General features: G+C 43.7%; 2 protein-coding genes across 4 annotated transcripts in view; both read right to left on the bottom strand.

The window, feature by feature from the left end:
• Positions 1–1,748: 1,748 nt before the first annotated feature.
• PTS (6-pyruvoyltetrahydropterin synthase) lies at positions 1,749–6,230 on the bottom strand. Its single transcript, XM_065697012.1, has 6 exons — positions 5,828–6,230; positions 4,867–4,946; positions 3,775–3,797; positions 3,042–3,098; positions 2,655–2,725; positions 1,749–2,165 (listed from the first exon to the last, which is right to left on the bottom strand). Exons 1-6 carry the CDS (start codon positions 6,178–6,180, stop codon positions 2,024–2,026), a joined length of 726 nt encoding a protein of 241 aa, XP_065553084.1. The 5' UTR covers positions 6,181–6,230; the 3' UTR covers positions 1,749–2,023.
• A 1,098-nt stretch (positions 6,231–7,328) lies between these two features.
• BCO2 (beta-carotene oxygenase 2) overlaps positions 7,329–17,407 on the bottom strand; it is a 37,250-nt gene continuing 27,171 nt past the window's right edge. For all 3 annotated transcript variants that reach the window (XM_065697210.1, XM_065697208.1, XM_065697209.1), the window contains 9 exons: positions 16,220–16,335; positions 14,442–14,544; positions 13,402–13,530; positions 13,118–13,278; positions 12,407–12,574; positions 10,392–10,529; positions 8,862–9,044; positions 8,331–8,441; positions 7,329–8,006 (listed from right to left, as the gene is read on the bottom strand). In XM_065697210.1, coding sequence (XP_065553282.1) covers positions 7,893–8,006; positions 8,331–8,441; positions 8,862–9,044; positions 10,392–10,529; positions 12,407–12,574; positions 13,118–13,278; positions 13,402–13,530; positions 14,442–14,544; positions 16,220–16,335 — 1,223 coding nt within the window. In that variant the 3' untranslated portion in view covers positions 7,329–7,892. The remainder of the gene's footprint in view (positions 8,007–8,330; positions 8,442–8,861; positions 9,045–10,391; positions 10,530–12,406; positions 12,575–13,117; positions 13,279–13,401; positions 13,531–14,441; positions 14,545–16,219; positions 16,336–17,407) is intronic.

Here is a 17,407-nt window from a genome sequence, read left to right as displayed (position 1 = left end):
TCCACCTCTCCAGATCTGCTGCCATTTAAACCGGAAAGATCACAGTAAAGGATATGAGTAGATCTCTGTCATGCAACACTGCAATAAATATAAAAACTCGAGCTATTGTGGGACTTTATCAAGGCTATATTGCACTGAAGTAAAAGAACAGGAATTGGGCTAGTTTTTCCTGGCCTAGCACCTGACTTCTAGCCAATAATAGTAATGGGCTGTGCTCTATACACATAACCATTTGTTTGCTTGTGGTTTTGTTTTTGTTAACAATGTCAACACCTAAATTACTCTTCTGATAAATAGATCAAATGATACATCTTAGTCTCCATGACTCACTGAAGATACCAAATGCTTTGTGAATCATTATCAGAGGCAGCTATCATCCAGCATGACTTAAATGGTTTTAGTAAACCAGAATGACATAGCACACTGGTGAACTACAGACCAGAAGGAACACTCAGTAAAGCTGCAAAACCTCCCTGGCCGAGCCCACATTGAAACCACCTGACTGGTTCCTACATGGGGAAAAGAAAAAGGAAGAAGGGGCAACAGTCTGCCAACTGTTCCCTTCTTCTGACGCACGGAGCACTCTGTACTTGAGTGACACCGGAATGAGCCTTCAGCCAACAATTCACCAAAGCAATGCCGCTAAGAGAGGAGAAAAAAAAAACAACCCAAAACAGCCAAAACCACAACAACGTTGGGGCTCCCATGACAAAGATTTTGCTCTGCAAAGCAGGCAGGATGGAATATCCCTCTTCTCCACCCTTTTCTTACCGTTCCACTTCAGAGGCTCATCCAGGAAGTTTGAGCGAAGATGGATCATGGCAGGAGACAGCACAGAACTGTCCTCACATAAAGCTGTCACAGTTTAAAAGAAAGCAGTCGAAAGTGTTTTTTGGAACTGTAAAAACTACTTTCTAGCACAACTGGTAGCTACAGAAGGCTACTTTACCCTCAGCCTCTAGCAGAGTGCAGCATTAAGCCTTTCTAAATGGTGCTGTTTGCTACCATTATTCAGATGAGCAATTTCCTTGTAAAGCAAGAGAATTAATACCCTGGAAATCACTTTTTAAGCTATATGCATGAAGTTATTCTTCATGGCCGTACCTAATTACTCTTCAGGATGTTGCTCATGTGATAAACATAACCACACACTCCCCTATTACTACTCCACAGAGTGGAAGTACTATTATTTCCACCTCTAGAGAGACACATTGATCCTATGGCTTTTAACCATAGGAATTCTACAGTAACTGTTCCCTAACTGGTTTTTACATGCATTCCTCTTCCAGCACTTAGTTTTCAGAGTATATCTACAAATTCAGTAATCTTCAGAATAATTTGGCTAATGCTCTTTAAACTCATTGCACAGCTTCATCCTTTTGTAACAACCTATGCTGAACAGTGTTGCATCTTCTGATCAGAAGTGACAGCAGGAACCTGCAGCCCTGATGACTAATACCAAGTGCTTCTTCCAGTTAGACCTTCCCAACATGGGATTCTGATAATAAAAATAACCAACTAACTGTGGATTATTGCAGGAGGCGTATGAGCTGAGTGCTTTCTTCAGAGATTAAAGGAGAACGTTTGATCCTGTTCCCACAGAACTTATAAAAACCTCCCTAAGAAAACCATGCTTGATCTGGCTGCTTGTGCCAACAAGCATTCAGGGGTCTTCAGTGGATATGGACTCAAGGTATTCCATACTATTTCAGCTGTCCATGATCAGATGCAGAATGAAAAGTGTCCTGTAGCAGGGATGACCCATCAGCTTTATTTAACATGGCACAACTGTAAATTTTCTATTAGCTTGGTCATTTGGATTTGCAAAACAGTAATGTCTTGAGATAAAACAGACATATCAATACCGAGAACCCAAATCGTTAGGGTTGCTGCAAGAATTCTTGTGAAACATCTGTATTTGTCCTTAGGTAATACGTAATCATTGTCCAGGTGTAGGAAATACAGTGAGCAGGGCTGAAGTAATCCATTGTGCAGCAGAGTTTCTGATCAATTGAACTTCAGGTCACTTCTCAGACATTATTTCTTCTCCTTTATAAACGACAATGTTCTGGTCCGTTTCATACACTTTGACTTTATACAGAGTTCCCACGGGCAGGAGCTTCTTGAGGTTTTCCCAGATGAATACAGCAAGGTTCTCTGTGGTGCTAAAAATGAAATATGAGCAGATTCAGAACTGACAGCAAAGGTATTTGAGGAGGCTGTACCCAGAATGGAACAGGGAGGATGCTAACAGCCACAGGGAGCCATGCAGGCACCTTTCACATGATGACACCTTGAACTTAAGTGGGGCTAGAACCATTGACAGTAAACACGGATGAAAGGAGGTCTAATTAACAGGTCATATCTGTTTCCCAAGCTGTCCACAGACAGTCTAATGTGAGGAGTGCTAGTTTGTAAAAGGCTCCCTAGGTATAAGCAAGTGGTGCCTATCTTGGTATGTATGCAGGCCTCCACCCAGCCCAGCACAGTAAGGGCATAGCAGCAGGGCTCAAAGGCAGGCAGGGCACCCAGCACCTCAGATACACAGGCCTGTGTAACAAGTGTGCAACACACACAGCTATCAAGGCTGCTCTTTCAGATGTAGGACTAAGCCTTGAAGACTGTTCCTTGTAAGCAAAGTCCCCATCACCCACCTCACAACCTCAGCAAAGTATGGCACATCCTTATCCAGGTTTTTGTGGTCAAGGGGTTCCATGATCGCTTCCTACAGAAAGAAGTGACAATCTTGTCCCAGTTTATCAGTGGACTTGAGGTTTAAATTACCATGCACATGGAACTACAGCAAGGCAACAGTATGCAAAAAAAGCATAAAAGCCCCACACCTACCTGTTAACTTCCTAGCTGGAGACATTGTACTGTCTCGTATCACAGAGCTAAAGCACTTTAGTCTTAAATCGTTCCTCAATTTCTTCTTTATTTCCTACCATCATCAACTCACCATGTCTCCACCCCGGTACTACACAAATTGCTAAGATCTAACCAATTCTCCTAAGGGATGTGTAGGAAAATAGTGCCATTACCTGCATGTATTTTTTCAGGTCTGTCAGGTTTATAACCATTCCTGAGACTGGGTCAATCTGCAGGTAAAACAAAAGGGAAATTAACAGCCTAGCTACACCAACGTCCTTATTACCAAGGCTGCCATGAGTCCGTACAAATCAGAGTATCTGTGTGCACCTCTTTCCACCTTCACACACTGAGTTCCAATTCTACTCCTGTGATATTCCCAAAGGACATACAGCCTACAAAAAACCCCCAGTGGTTCCACTCTCTTAAAAGCTGACACCAGGGAGGAAAAACTCACTGAAATAATCTTCAAGCAATGCTCCAGCAAGAGCGTAAGCAGAAAAATTGGCATTAAACTTCTGTGTTGAACATGCAGGGACAAAAGAGACGAGCCTGAGTTCAGGACATCCTCCCATCTGGAGCAGGCACAGCTCCAGGGCCAAAATCAGCTGTGCAATTTACAGCATATGTGGGGAATGTAGAAGGAAGAGGTTTTAAAATTTTAGTTTCAGTTCAGTTTAGTTTCAGTTCCTAGGAACTGGAAATCCTCGTAAAGTTGTTTGGAAAACATACACCAAAGTAATATCTAAACAACACTGCAGAATACATAGAACAATTTGGGATGAGGGGTGAAAAACTACCCAGTAACTCTACCAATTAAGCTAGAACTTCAGTACTGTGGAAGACGGGGACCCATCTGTCCTGCCGCCCTAAGGAATGGAAAAAAGAAATGCTCATCACACTTACCTCTCCATGCACAGTGACTATAACTGGAAAAAAGAAAAAAGAAAGTATCCAGTCACGGTAACACCAGGAGACCATGAACCTAACAACAAATACACTACTGATAGGGACAGAAAACCCATTCATCACTTATCCACAAGGACTGGTGCATTGCTTCCCAGCATTTAAAAGTGGGACTGTTTTTACAATCCATTCCATAAAGAATAATGACTCAGAATCACCCAGCTCATCAAAAAAGTCATTCACCAAGGTCTAATGCCCAGAGACACACCACTATCCCCAAAGTGCCCACTGCAGGCAGAGATAAGACTATGTGACTCCCAAAGTACCTACTCCCTATGACAGCCCGTGCCCGGCACACTCAAGATCACAGTCTTTGGATCAACAAGGCTTTCTGGACAACGCAGATGTAGAGCCCATACAATCACCAGCTTTAAGAGGGACAAATCTGCAGTCCAGCAATTTGTCAACTTGTCCTCCCTGGCAAAGCTAGTAGCTCTGTAGCAGAGGTTTCAGGGTACTTACACTACACAGTGCTAACAGGGAGCCAGCCTTATAACTGGAGAGATGTGGTTCTATGGGCACAGGTTGCACATAGATGGTAAAAGAACTTGTGAAAACAACGTTCAAATAAAGTTCACGGGCTGTGTAAATTGCATGTCTTTTGCTTAGAAAAATCTTAATTCAAAACTCAGTGATTTTACAGATTATAAATAAGCAGATTTCACTAATGAAGGGAGTTTCAAGGCCAGGTTGGGTAGGGCTTTGAGTAACCTGGTCTAGAGGAAGGGGTGGTGGCAGGGGTGATGGAACTAGGTGATCTTTGAGGTCCCTTCCAACCCAAAGTATTCTGTGATTCTACAATTTTGAGCTATTTATTATCTATTTCACTTAATAGCTTACAAATCCATGCCATGGTTCAACCTTCCTCTGCTGAAGATTCCTTCTAATTATAAATAGATAAAACCCAAATCAGCCACTAAAAGCAATATCAGACTGTTGAGACACATCACTGGCCCACTTCTTCCATGGGTTATTCTGCATTCAACCCAGCCTGCATGAGCAGGCTCTGTCCATGACTACACGTGTAATTACCTTTATAGTTGTGTCCATGGCCATTTGGATTGTTGCATTTCCCAAACAGCTTCTGGTTTTCTTCATTACTCAGTGATTTACTGTGAGAAATACAGACATGGCATTTCAAGATGCATCACGAATGATCTTGGCTTCACTTCAGCTGTGATTGCTTTCTAGCTCTTCTATCTATTCACTCTCTCAGATTTAACCCACTACGTTTTTCTACTTTGGAGGCACAAACAGAACCTGAGAAGCATTTGGCCTGTAAAAAAAGACGCTGCTGAGAATGGAGCTTCTTTCGATGTAGTTTTGTATTTACATATGCAAGTTTCATAATACCTGCCTAACACTGCTGCTGGATAAACAGCTATTCACACATGAATATGGCAAAACCACGTGGGCTCCTAGGAGGAAGCCCCTGGAGCAAACAGCACTTATTATTAATTTACAAAGCTTGAGGAACTTCTCCAGGAAGTACAGAAGATGACTTCCCTCTCCAAGTCTTTCCTTTGAAGGATTTCGAGTACCTATTTGCAGGCATATTTCACATCAGGGCATTCTTTAGGAATATTGGTATATTCCTATTGGTATATACGTATTGGTGTATTTCCTAAATATGGAACATTTAGGAAAAGGCGGCAGATGAGGGGCGTAATTTGCCCCATTTAGAAACAAAACTCCAGTTCTCGTTAGGCCTAGTTTAACAGTACGGATGTCCGAACCCGAACTGACTACTGCAGGCTGCAGGAAATGGACGGCACGGAGGGGAACCGGGAAGCACGGGGCAGCAGGCACGCATACACACCCGGGCTGAGCTGGCGCCCGGCTCCGCCGAAGTTGCGTGCATTGCGCGAACGCAAACTCCGCGCAGCTCGGCGAGACCTTTGTGCCTTTCCGCCGCGGTCGGTCCCCGGGCCGGGCGGCGCGGGAGGGAACCGCGGTGACCCCGCGGGTGTTTCCGCGTCCCGGGGCCGCTCACCTGTGCAGCCGGTGGCAGGCGCTGAAGGTGACGGCGCGGGAGATCCGCGCCAGCCGCGCTGCGGGCGGCGCCATGGCTGCACCGCGGAGGGCGGTGCGCGCGCGCTGGCGCAGGCGGCTCCATCCGGGCCCCGGCGCGTACCGGGGCCGGGCCTCGGCAGCACCGCCCGCGGGAGGTGCCCGCCGGCAGTGCTGGAGCCTGGGCGAGCGGCCTCGTTGCGCTTGCCCATCGCCGGGGCGCAGGAGGCGGCCGTCGCACTTCCCCTGATGCGCTGGTGGGCGGAACGCCGGCTTTGCTCGTGGCCGCAGCTCGGCTGCTTGTCCTTGTCCCCAGCTAATGTCTCCTGCACACATCCTGCGATCGTGTATGAGCCAGGGATACGGCAAGAAAGTAAAAAAGGCTGTTAAGAGCCCCCGTGTCAACCCTGCAAATGCAGGAGTATGACAACAGCGCCAACGGAAGGACCATCGGTGTGATTTGCTGTAGCAAATGCATTCCTACACTAGCTGTTTACTAGCTCACTTTTCAGTAAATCAGTGAGTGATGCAGAAAACTGGAAGCTCTCTGCGAACAGCAATCGAAATTATGGGAATCAGTAAGAGGACAAGAAGGGGCTGTTTGAAACAGTTCTCAGTGGGCTTCCAGGGGAAGGAAGGATCAACTCTGAAGGAAGAAACGTGAAGCTGAAGAACATGTATTGTATTTTCCAGTCCGTTTTTCAGAGTAGTAAAACTCCAAGCCTCAGGGCAGGATCTGTGTATAACAAGAACAGGAGAAAAAACAGCTCTTAAGGTAGCGGAGTACAGCCTATGCACAGTGCAGGCAGAGGCTAGGATTACATGCTGTTGCAGGAAGCAGTCGGCTGGCAGGGCTGGAGAAGCATCAACGGGAGGCGTTTGCCATCTAGTGGCTTTGTGAGATCAGCTTTGACGGGCGTCCGCCCGCTCACAGTGCCGCAGCCTGGTGTACAATCCTGGTTTCTCTCCCTTGTTTTTTCCCCAAGGCCTGTAAGGAAGGTGAAGAAAGGCCAGAGGGGAGACAAAGCTGGGTTGTTTGGGTAGAGCGACTCAGCTCTGATTTGATTCTATTCCGTCTGGGCTGGCCTCCAGAATATCAGGAGTGAACTGCTAGAGAGGGCTTCCTTCAACACACCTACCCACCTACACCTTAGAGTTCAACAACTATAGGAGCCTGGATGGGGAAGCAAGCTTATGAGAGTGTGTTTGAGTTTGATCTGCTCAACTTAAGAGCAAAGGGATATCAAAGCCACAGTGGAGTTCTACGTGTTTCATACTGGTTGTATTAGGAGGAGGGCAGCAAATGTTAGACATCAGAGCTGTATCCAGGTATATTGTTTAAGCAGGGGCATGGTGAAGGCGTGTTGTGCATATCTGCAAGACCATACAACATAATAAGATCTGTGTCATGGCTGCAGCTGTTGCCTCTTGTGACACAGCACAAAGCTGGCCATGGGTCTGTTGAGGGCAGGGAAAGAAAGGAAGAAACTTCACAAGGTTTTATTTGAGGGCACCATCAGTGTACAGAGAAAGCACTACAAGTACAGCTTCTGTGAGGGTTTGCACCTGCCTTCTGGAGTTCACAGAAGGCAATCTTTATACAACAGGGTGAAATTACATGCCTTCCTTGGGCCTACCTGTTACTAGTTGGGTTTACTCCTCTCTTCTGCTTTACACATTTCAGCCAAAGTCACAGCCCTAAGCACCAATATTCTCTTCCCTTCAGAGCACATTGCTACCAAGGGAAGGTACGGTCATCTTAGTTTCCATTTTCTCCATTGCAAGCCTTACGCATGGCAGCTTTTGCAAACTGCTGCTAACTGGTCTATCAAGAAAAAGCATTGGGCTGTTTGAGTGAAGAGGCTTCCGCCTTCCTCTGACCCTTTGATGTTTATTGTTAGGAACGTAGCAGTAACTCAGAGGTTATGATAAAGAAAAAGCAGTTACTTCATCCAGCGTATAATGCAACAATGGGAGATAAAAGAAAGTAGAAGTTTCTTTGTGAGCCTGATGTGGTCCTGAGTTGCAGGAGATGACAAGATCTTCAGTCAGTGAGAAGTAAAGACACCATGGAATCCATAAGGCATTGGCACTGCAACTTCTGCTCGCCCCAGTTCTCTAAAGGTTTCTGCATCCAAGATAAGCAGGAAAGCACTATGGTTCTGCAGGGTGAAAAGAAAGCCAGAATGAATACCCAGGCTGAGCTTCATTCCACTGTCCAACACACTATATCTGTCACACACAAAGGAGCTCAAATGTACAACCAGGCCATACAGATACTTGGCCAGGAGTACTGATAGTCACAGATGTCACTTAAGAAACACTGACATTCCAAGGTACACTCCTACTTGAAGTTTGCTGCGCAGTTGCAGAGGCACCTTGGGCAGCATGGAACTATCTGCCAGAGAGATTCAAATTCAGTTTTGTGGTATAGAAAGTAAGCCTAATACTATGTGACTTTGATGAACTAGTAGCAGTAAAATTACCTCAGCTGGGGAGACCACAACAGACAAGATGACTCCACTGTCTTCTGCCTCGGCATTAGGCACTGGCACAAACACAGGCTCTGATGGGTAGGATCCATCCTCCTGCCAAATCTAGCAAACACAGTAACATATGGATTTGTTTCATATCATTAATACTTGTCTACTGCAGTTAGCAGAGTTGCAAGTTGGAGTGCTCCCCACAGAGATGCCCAGGCACCCTCTGTGCTTCAAGAAACCTGCAGTTCAACCTTTTAATTAATTCTTTTGATTCTACAGTGTGATGATGCCATTGTTGTGACAGCCTGCCTGTTGTGCCAGGCATCATGCAAACAGGCAGTGAAAAGGGTTTCTATAACTCATTTCATCCAACAGCTTGCACTGGCACAGATATAAGATGCAAGCTCAGAAAGCACCACCATCCTAGCTGGCACAGCCACCTTCACACCAACCTAGTGCAGACCATGTTGTTCCCAGGTCAGTTCAGTGGAATGAATCCCTTTGCTGAAAAAAGATAATCTCGCTTCGCCTCACCTTGAAATCCTTGGTCTCCACATCAACCTTGATCAAGGAATCTCCAACCAAATGCCCAAAACCACATCCATAGAAGTAACGGTACTTCCTACCATTGTACTTAGAGTAGTTGATCTGGGGGAACTCCAAGCCTCCAACCTTTTCAAAGCCCTCAGGGTGGAGATTTTCATGTGTGCACCAGACCTAGAAGTATGCATTACGCAGCTGTCAGTTTAGCTTTGACTGGGCAGAAGACCTGACTGATCCCACCTACCCACTGCACAACCACTGTGGAGAAGAAATGTTTAAACATGAGCCTGACACTGAACTTAGGCAGGTAGATGCACCAATTCCCTCTCTTATCTGTTTCACCCAAAGAACCAACTCATCATCACAGATGTTGGAAACTTCAAGAATCAGTCTGATGTGAAAAATAGAAGCAAGTCTACATACTCCTGCACTACTAGCTGTACTCATTTTGGCTAGGGTAGAGTTAATTTTCTTCATCGTAGCTAGCATGGGGCTATGTTTTGGATTTGTGCTGAAAACAGTGTTGATAATTCATGGCTCTTTTCATTACTGCTGAGCAGTGCTTGTACAGTGTCAAGGCCTTTTCTGCTTCTCACACCATCTCAACATCAAGTAGGCTGGAGGTGCACAAGAAATTTGGAGGGGACAAGCTGGGACAAGTAATCCCAGCTGGCCAAAATGCCATATGACATCATGCTCAGTGTATAAAGGTGGAGAAAGAAGAAAGAAGAAGGACCATTCCGAGAGATGTAATTTTGCCTTCCCAAGTAACTATTACACGTGAGCCCTGCTTTTCTGGAGATGGCTAAACAACTGCGTAACTATAGGAAGTAGTTAATTAATTCCTTGGTTTGCTTTGCTTGCATGCATGGCTTTTGCTTTATCTATTAAATTGTCTTTATCTTAACCCACAGGTTTTTTCACTTTTACTCTTCTGATTCTCTTCCCCATCCCACTGGGGCAGGAGTGAGCAAGCAGCTGAGTAGTGTATAGTTGCTAGCTGGGGTTAAACCATGACACTAACTCAAAAAATCCCACATCCAACACTCAACAGTCTGATGTACAAAGTACACACAGAGATGACTCTGCTCATAGTGAACAACACGTGTTCTACACCACCAATGCCACTCTGTAGGGTTGTTCAGAGCTGGAAGCAGAGAGCAGGTCTGTACCCAGGTGAAAGCATACACTATTTTGTCAATGAAGTTTGGCTAATTATCATAAAGGCTCATGATACTCTTGGGCATTTTCGGAAAGTCACAATCTGTCGTTGCTCTCTCATTTATATATATATATATATATATATATATATATATATATATATATATATATATATATATATATATATATATAAAGCAGTTTGGTAGCCTTGGTACAAAAACATTAAGTCCCACATTAGTAATGACCAAACTTTGCTTGCTGGGTGGGTAACAACTGGGAAGACAATAGTACAGATTGGTAACTGTTGCAGGCAACCTCACCACTGCCATAAATGCAGTTATGTAAGTCTTTAATACATACCTTGCCATCTGCATCTTTCACAGCTCTTGCTAATGTATAAGACAGTGGGTTCAGATTCTTCCCCACAGGTGTGTCTGAATTCACATTCAGTGGGAGAACAAAACGACGAGGGAAAGCTCGGGATATTGAGTCATAAATCTATTACAGAGACAGAAACAGTGATGGAAATAGGAGAGTGGCATTGCAGGCTACGTGCCTTCTTTTTGAGAACAATTCTGAAGTTTTAGACATTCCTCCCACCCCTGAAAACTTCTTTCTATTATGTGTTTTACCAAGTTCTGATTAGGGCCGTTTTTGTTCCAGTACTTTACAGTAGAAAACAAAATCAATTAAATGGTTCAGCATTGCTTTCACAGTAATTAATGCTGAGTTGTGTAGGAATATCACTCAGCCTCCAAATCCAGCTTAGGGACATGTGCTGCACTATATTTTATTCAGTTGGAGCAGACTTGCATTGATCCTTTTTAAAGCTTGTCCACATATGTCCCACTGACTGTGTGACTTTAGTCCTTCTTGACCAACCAAGATCATGAACTAATAGGGGGAGCAAACTAGCAGCCTCAGTGTGGGAGACATCCTGTGGGTTGCATGAGAGGAATAATTCCACTCTTCAAGCCAAGTTTAGAACCCATAATACTTTCAAATATTAAGCCTTCCAAATAAAATAGGTGGCAAGGACCCTGTTCTGGTGGTTTTCAGTTACTTCAATCTCTAACTCACCAGTTCAGCTTCACTTTAAACATATGTGTTAATCTTGAAACCCTATTTTCAAACCTTTTAGGTTTTGTGTAACCACAGTAAACTGGTTGAGGAACTCTGCCAAACAACATATGGTTAGTCAGCAAGCAAAAGCACTAAGCATGAGTCAGGGAAACCAGAGAAATCATGTTTAGGCATGCCCTGAGTCTGTCAGTGCAGTGTCAGTTTAAGATTCCATTCTGAAATGACTTGCACTGATGTGTATGTGTCCTGGATGCAGTGTAATGGCTATGCTGTTTGTCAGTTAAAGAATGTGGGTGTTGGAAACACATGCCTCATAAGGACATATGGACACTTTCAGACAGATCAAATTATAGCTTTTGTGCTCAAAGAAGGCTGAACAAGAGCGGGAATCAGTTTGTAAAACAAATAGTCATATTATACTATACTTGAATTAATGTTCACCACAGCAAAGGAAAGCAGAACAAAATGACCCTATGGGGACACAACTGTACTTTTCAGATTAGAACTGACTTGCTTCTAAACAGGTCAGAACATAGACAGAGGAAGTTCAGATTTGTCTGAACATGTTGTACAAATGCCGGCCCTTCACCCACAATATGATGGGCTTCCAATAAACACACCTGCAGTACAAGAAATTGAAAGCACCCCCACTTTTCCATTGTCTGACCTATGCAAAATAATGCCTCTTACATGGCATTAAATGGTGCTTTTGACAGAGTTTGACAAAACCATTTATTACATGCTGATGTGTGGTGAATGTGAGGAACAAAGTAAGGATTCCTGTGATGATTGTCTTTCTGTGAACGACATAATAAAGGCAGGTTTTCTGAAGCAATGCCTTTAAACAGGGTTTGTCTTTCTTTTGCATGAAAAGTAATGCAAAAACTTACTTAAAAGTCATGCATAAACTTATTTTGCATACTTTCTTGGGGGAAACATTTTATTACACATGGCTATGGAAAATGAGTATCATTAAAAATGAGATTTTAAAACGGAAGTACATTCTGCCAGGCTGATGGAGTTCTGTCATACACCAGTTTTAAACATTTCAAGAAAATGCTCCATGGAGATTATCTTTAGTAGACTTAAAAGGAAAGAAAAACACCAACAGATCAATAGACCATTATTTTAGATTTTCCTTGTAGTTTTCTTTCCCAGTCCACATCCTTCTTCCTGTGGTCTCCCAAACATAGTGTTCTCCATTCTACTAACTTGTCCCTTGCTTCAGAAAAGTAACTCAACCAGCATGGGGCCCCATCGGATCTTATACAACACAAAAGCAGAGATCTTACCTGATCTAGACCTCCTCCACTCCTCCGCAGATTCTGAAGTTTGTAAGTACTCAGAGTTGTTCCATCATCCTGGCAGCACAGATCAAGGACCACACAGCCATGATCTTCAAAGGCATTGATTTGATGAAAAGAAGCAAAGGGCTTACTGTACCACTGCCCTGGCAGCACCTACAGTGACCATAAGTGAGGTTAAATTTCTTCTCGAAAGATCCTAGCACCTCAAAGAGTTTTCTTTTTTCTCTCCCATTTCGTTCGCCACTCATTCCTTGGTATTTGACTTGTGTCTGTGTTACTACCGAATGGCTACTTTAAGCCAGTAAGTAGGCAAAACCAGATGAAGAAAAGCAAAAATGTAAAGCAGCCCAGGATAGGCCCCTTGCTTTCATGACTCCATCCCTATAGCACCATTCCCTTGACTGGCTTGTTTATACTCTGTAGCACTTGTGAACTGCATTTCCATCCCTGAGCTGGAATCCCAGGAAACCCAAATTGCTTATTTCTGCCTGTTCTTTTAGGGCTGGCAAAGTGAATCAATAGAGAGGAAAATGCATAAGCTAATCCCACTTCTAATAAAACTACACATACTCATATAAAGCCTATATTACAGTAACTTCTGGATTGATTCATACAACTACCCAGCACTATTCTGTTGGGATCTAACATTCCAGCTACAGCTGCATAGCCTGCTGGAGAAGGCAAAGATCCATGTACCTCCCCAGTGTACTTATTCACCACATGGAAGCAAGTATTGTACTGAGGCTCCCAACTTATCCCTTCAGAAATGGCTTTCCCACGGAGCTTGGAAGTGATAATCTGCAACAGATTCAGCTTGATGGGTTGCTCAATGAAAATGATGTAGTTTTCACTCATCCCTGAAAAGAGAAAGAAGGAGATATCATCTGAGCATTAAGCAATGCAGGGGCAGAGGGCAGAACAGCCCTATCCACCTCACAGTAGGCTAGATCTGGAAAGTTTGAGATAGAAAGTATTCTTACCAAAGCTGTGATAGTAAGAGGGTTTCATCCTATCCATTGGAGCAATGGAGCACAGTACTTTGGCTCCTTCTAACGTGTCACTGCAGTTTGACTTCTGTGGAGGGACCTGAATGATGTTATACCTAGACCCTGGGAAGGAGAAAGGTTCTTCAACTCCACTGAGACAATAGACTGCCCACATTCATGAAACCAAAGTCAGGCTCTGTTCCTTTGTTTCCCTAGGATACTAGGAACCACGGTCATAGCTAAACTGAGCAGAAAACAAAAAGCCAGTTGTTAAGTCAATAAAACAATCTCTGGAGGATTACCTAGCAAATAAAAAAAGCAACATGAAAGGAAGTAGAAGGATCTTCTCAGTCTGATAGAACTGCCACCTAACTTTATTGTCTGCAGTGCATTCCTCATGTTAATTTAGATGATTCTGTAAGAACAGGATCAGAAGAAAACCAAGTTCATAGCTTGTGCATCAAAGGAAATGAATACTTGAGCCTTGGTGATTACTTATACTCATTTAATAAATCTGACCACATGGGCAGGAAAGAATGGCATATTTGGAATATTAATCTATAGTTTGGTCTCTCCAGCTGAAAGCAGCATGTGCTGCAAAGATAGATATTGCTAAAGCCAAAAGGAAATGAAAACAGCACAAATGAAAAATGATCAAAACTGGGCAACTCTTCAGTGAACTGGAACCAGCCTGAGGTACCACAATGAAGAGCAGTGGCTGTTTGCACAGGCCTCAGGCATGTGAAAAAAGAAAAGGCATTCATGTAACTAATAGGGAATGCTAGCTCTGGGCAGTTGGGAACCTGTTGAATATACACAGGTCAAAGTTAGAAGCAAACTAACTGCTGACAGAAGCCATTTTTATGGGACTGCCTGACATTCTGAAATAAGAACTAATCTGGTTCACCATGATTTTGGCACAAAGAGAAACAGCATCTTCAAGGTCTCTTTAGACACTGAAGTTTCTTCAAGAACTGCAAGAAGCAGCCTGTATACCCTGTCCACAAGCCAGGCCTGTTCATGGCCAGTCTTACCATGTTTCCCATACGAATTTCCCATGTTGTATGTTGTGCCATCAGACTCATAATGAGGATGAGCAGTGGCCCCATTCACTGCAACAAATTTGCTCCAGTCCACCTGCAAATGCCAAAGAATGTCAGTCAGTACAGAAGCTTCCTGTTGCTGAGCCACAGCCTTTCTAAATGTCAGTTTCATGAACATCTGAGGAAAAACAGCTTAATGATTATGGCTCTAGCGTGGGATCTGGACTTCAGCCTTCATTTTACCTGAAATCTTCCTAAAATCCTTGAAAATTAACAATGTTTCTCTCTGTGTTAGTCCTACCAGGAAAATGTGACTAATAGCACTAGCCATTTCTCTGGGAGACACGAAGGCAGGAAGAGTTGACACAGTGGGAATGTTGCCTTTACAAGCATTGCAGCTAGGACCCCATGGGATAACCACAGAGATACGCATGAAGAGACAGCCACTGCCCCCAGAAATCACCAAGTTTTTGAAAGTACCTATAGCTAATTGACAGTTTACTCTCCTCACAGAAAAATCAGTTTAGCTTCGATGTGTACAGCTAGAAGGGAAAGTTAGGACAAAGGTACAGGTGTGAGTACTGTTAACAAGCTCCTGGGTTAGGGTATCGTTTTGGCTCAAACAATGCAGGGGCTGTGTTGGGAAGAAAGACTGAAGGAAAAGGCTGGAGGAAGATCAATCAATGCATCTAAGAAGCAGCTTAAAAGGGATTTTATTTTAATGAGAAGATGGCTCAGAGCTGAACATTCAAACTGAAAGTACCCACACATCTTTTCATCACTGCATTATGGTTTACAAAACAGATAAAACAGGAGATTGTCAAACTCAAGTATAGAGCATGCTATACTTCATAAACAGAGTTTCTTCATGACTCATAACTGATCCTGTATGAAGGGAAAGACTCGTGGAATGTCTCCCTCGAGGTCTGAAGGTGTGCTAAGCCTGGTATTTTGTGGTATTAAACAGCCTGTCATAACATACAGGCACAGTAGTTAAAACTGATTCAGGAATGACAGAATCCTTCCTCAGACCTTCTCACATTCCTCTAGCCCATCTAATACCCAAATTCACTATAAGGGTGCAGGCAGGGGGACATATAGCTTATGATTACATTTCACAAGTCATTCTTCCCTCAAATACAGCCACGCTCCTGTGAGATGATGCACAGAACCTATGAGAAGACTTCTGCTCTGACTTTTCAATTCACTTGCTAACATGGGAGAAAATAAAGTGGCAAAAATGAACTCTGACTTGACTTTATATTGACTTCACCACCTGTTCACAACAGAGGGTTTAGTCGAGACTCTGAAGGGCAGTTTTGGAGTGTTTAAAACTGGGAGTCTAAGAAGGAGGTAGAAGGAATAGGAAGAATGAAGAGACAGGGCAAGAATACCAATCTGAGATCAGTGATGTGAACTTCTTCCTGTATGCACTTTTATCCTTCACACATTGGTAGATACAGGCAAGTCCAGACAAGTATCGATTGCACTGTAAGAATACCAGCTGTACTCAAAAGGAAATTAGTCTATATCTGTCTCCCCCTTGCTTGCTACAGTGGGCAGTGACTGAATCTTCACTCGTGAAAGCCGCCTTATTGCTAAGAGATTTTTCAGGGACTCAAACACATCATGAAGAGATGCTTATTGCTATGGCTCAGAGCTGCACTGGTAATTTCTTTTGGAATCTGGCTTCCACCTTGCTGCTCCTAGAAACAGTAAGGAATACCTCCTGTATCATAAGCTAATCCCCTTATCCCAGCTGCCCACACCTTTTCCTTCGTTTCAAGCGTTTCCGGGTCCACTTTGTACATGAAGATGTTCTCACTGCTGGCATAATAGTCTCCTTTATACACAACGTAGTTCACACTGGCATTGTCACTTGGCTCTGAAACAAAATCCTGTATTTGTACACAGCTCTGTTTAAGCATACATCATATTACAGCAAGTTAGACATGTTTAACCAAATAAACGCATTTGCAATGAACTAATCCTGGTGGCTGATACCTCACTAATCTACAAAAGCACTCAGGAAACTTTCTGCACAACTGAGCTCAGAAGAAAAGGACAAGGACTGGTTCTGGAGGAAGTCACTGCAGCAAAGCCAAGATAATCTTCATACTGCCACACACTCTTTGTTTCTGACCTCTTATTGCTCTCCCTTTCCTCCTTAGCCAAAGCTCTCTCTTCTGACAGCCATATGAAGAGTGCCTTCTTTCATTTACAGCATTGGAAACAAAAGAGGCAAGACTTCAAGCTACAACTTGGGGTGAGGAGAAGGCAGGGACTCTATTTCTGTGACACCGCTTGGACAGGGAATGCTTCTTCTTCCCTCTTCTCTTTCTCTATAATACTGAGTCAGGTAGGTGCCTTTCAAGAGCTATACACACACAACAGCCAGAGGTGTTCTTGCTACACGCAGGGGAGCTGAGACTCAATAGACAGGTAGCTGAGAAGAGCTGCGGAAAAAGCAAATCCCCCAGTTGAACACTGGGGGGAGGAACACAGAACCTGAAGTTGCTACACAGAAAACCTGGAGGACAGACATACCCTACAAGTGTGTAAAGGGCCAAATAGGCACAGGTGTGCAGTAACAGCCTGTTGGACTTTGGAAAAGAAGATGGGAGATGTAGATAGCTTTGAAATTTATTGAAAGATTTATTGCTAGGGTGGGGAGTTGGGGAACTAGGCTGACCAATGAGTGAAGGTATGAGCAGCTCTGAAGAGAAAAGCAGCATGACAGAACAGGATTCACCTCCTCAGGGAAAATAAGAAGCAGAAGATAGTCACTCATGTGAGCAACAAGTTGGAAACTTCAGGTCTGTTCTGCTTTTAGTGGAAAGTACTTTGTTTGCATTTAAGACTATTTCTTTCCTGACATACATAGAATCCTATAGGTAATGCTTCTTCCATTCCTGTGCAATATTGTCTCTTACCCTACTAATATTATCTCCTGCACC

This window comes from Lathamus discolor, chromosome 17 (genome assembly GCF_037157495.1).
Source record: "Lathamus discolor isolate bLatDis1 chromosome 17, bLatDis1.hap1, whole genome shotgun sequence".
NCBI classification, from domain to species: Eukaryota; Metazoa; Chordata; class Aves; order Psittaciformes; family Psittacidae; genus Lathamus; species Lathamus discolor.
Note: the sequence above shows the minus strand (reverse complement) of the source record. Positions and strands in the feature narration are given on the sequence as shown.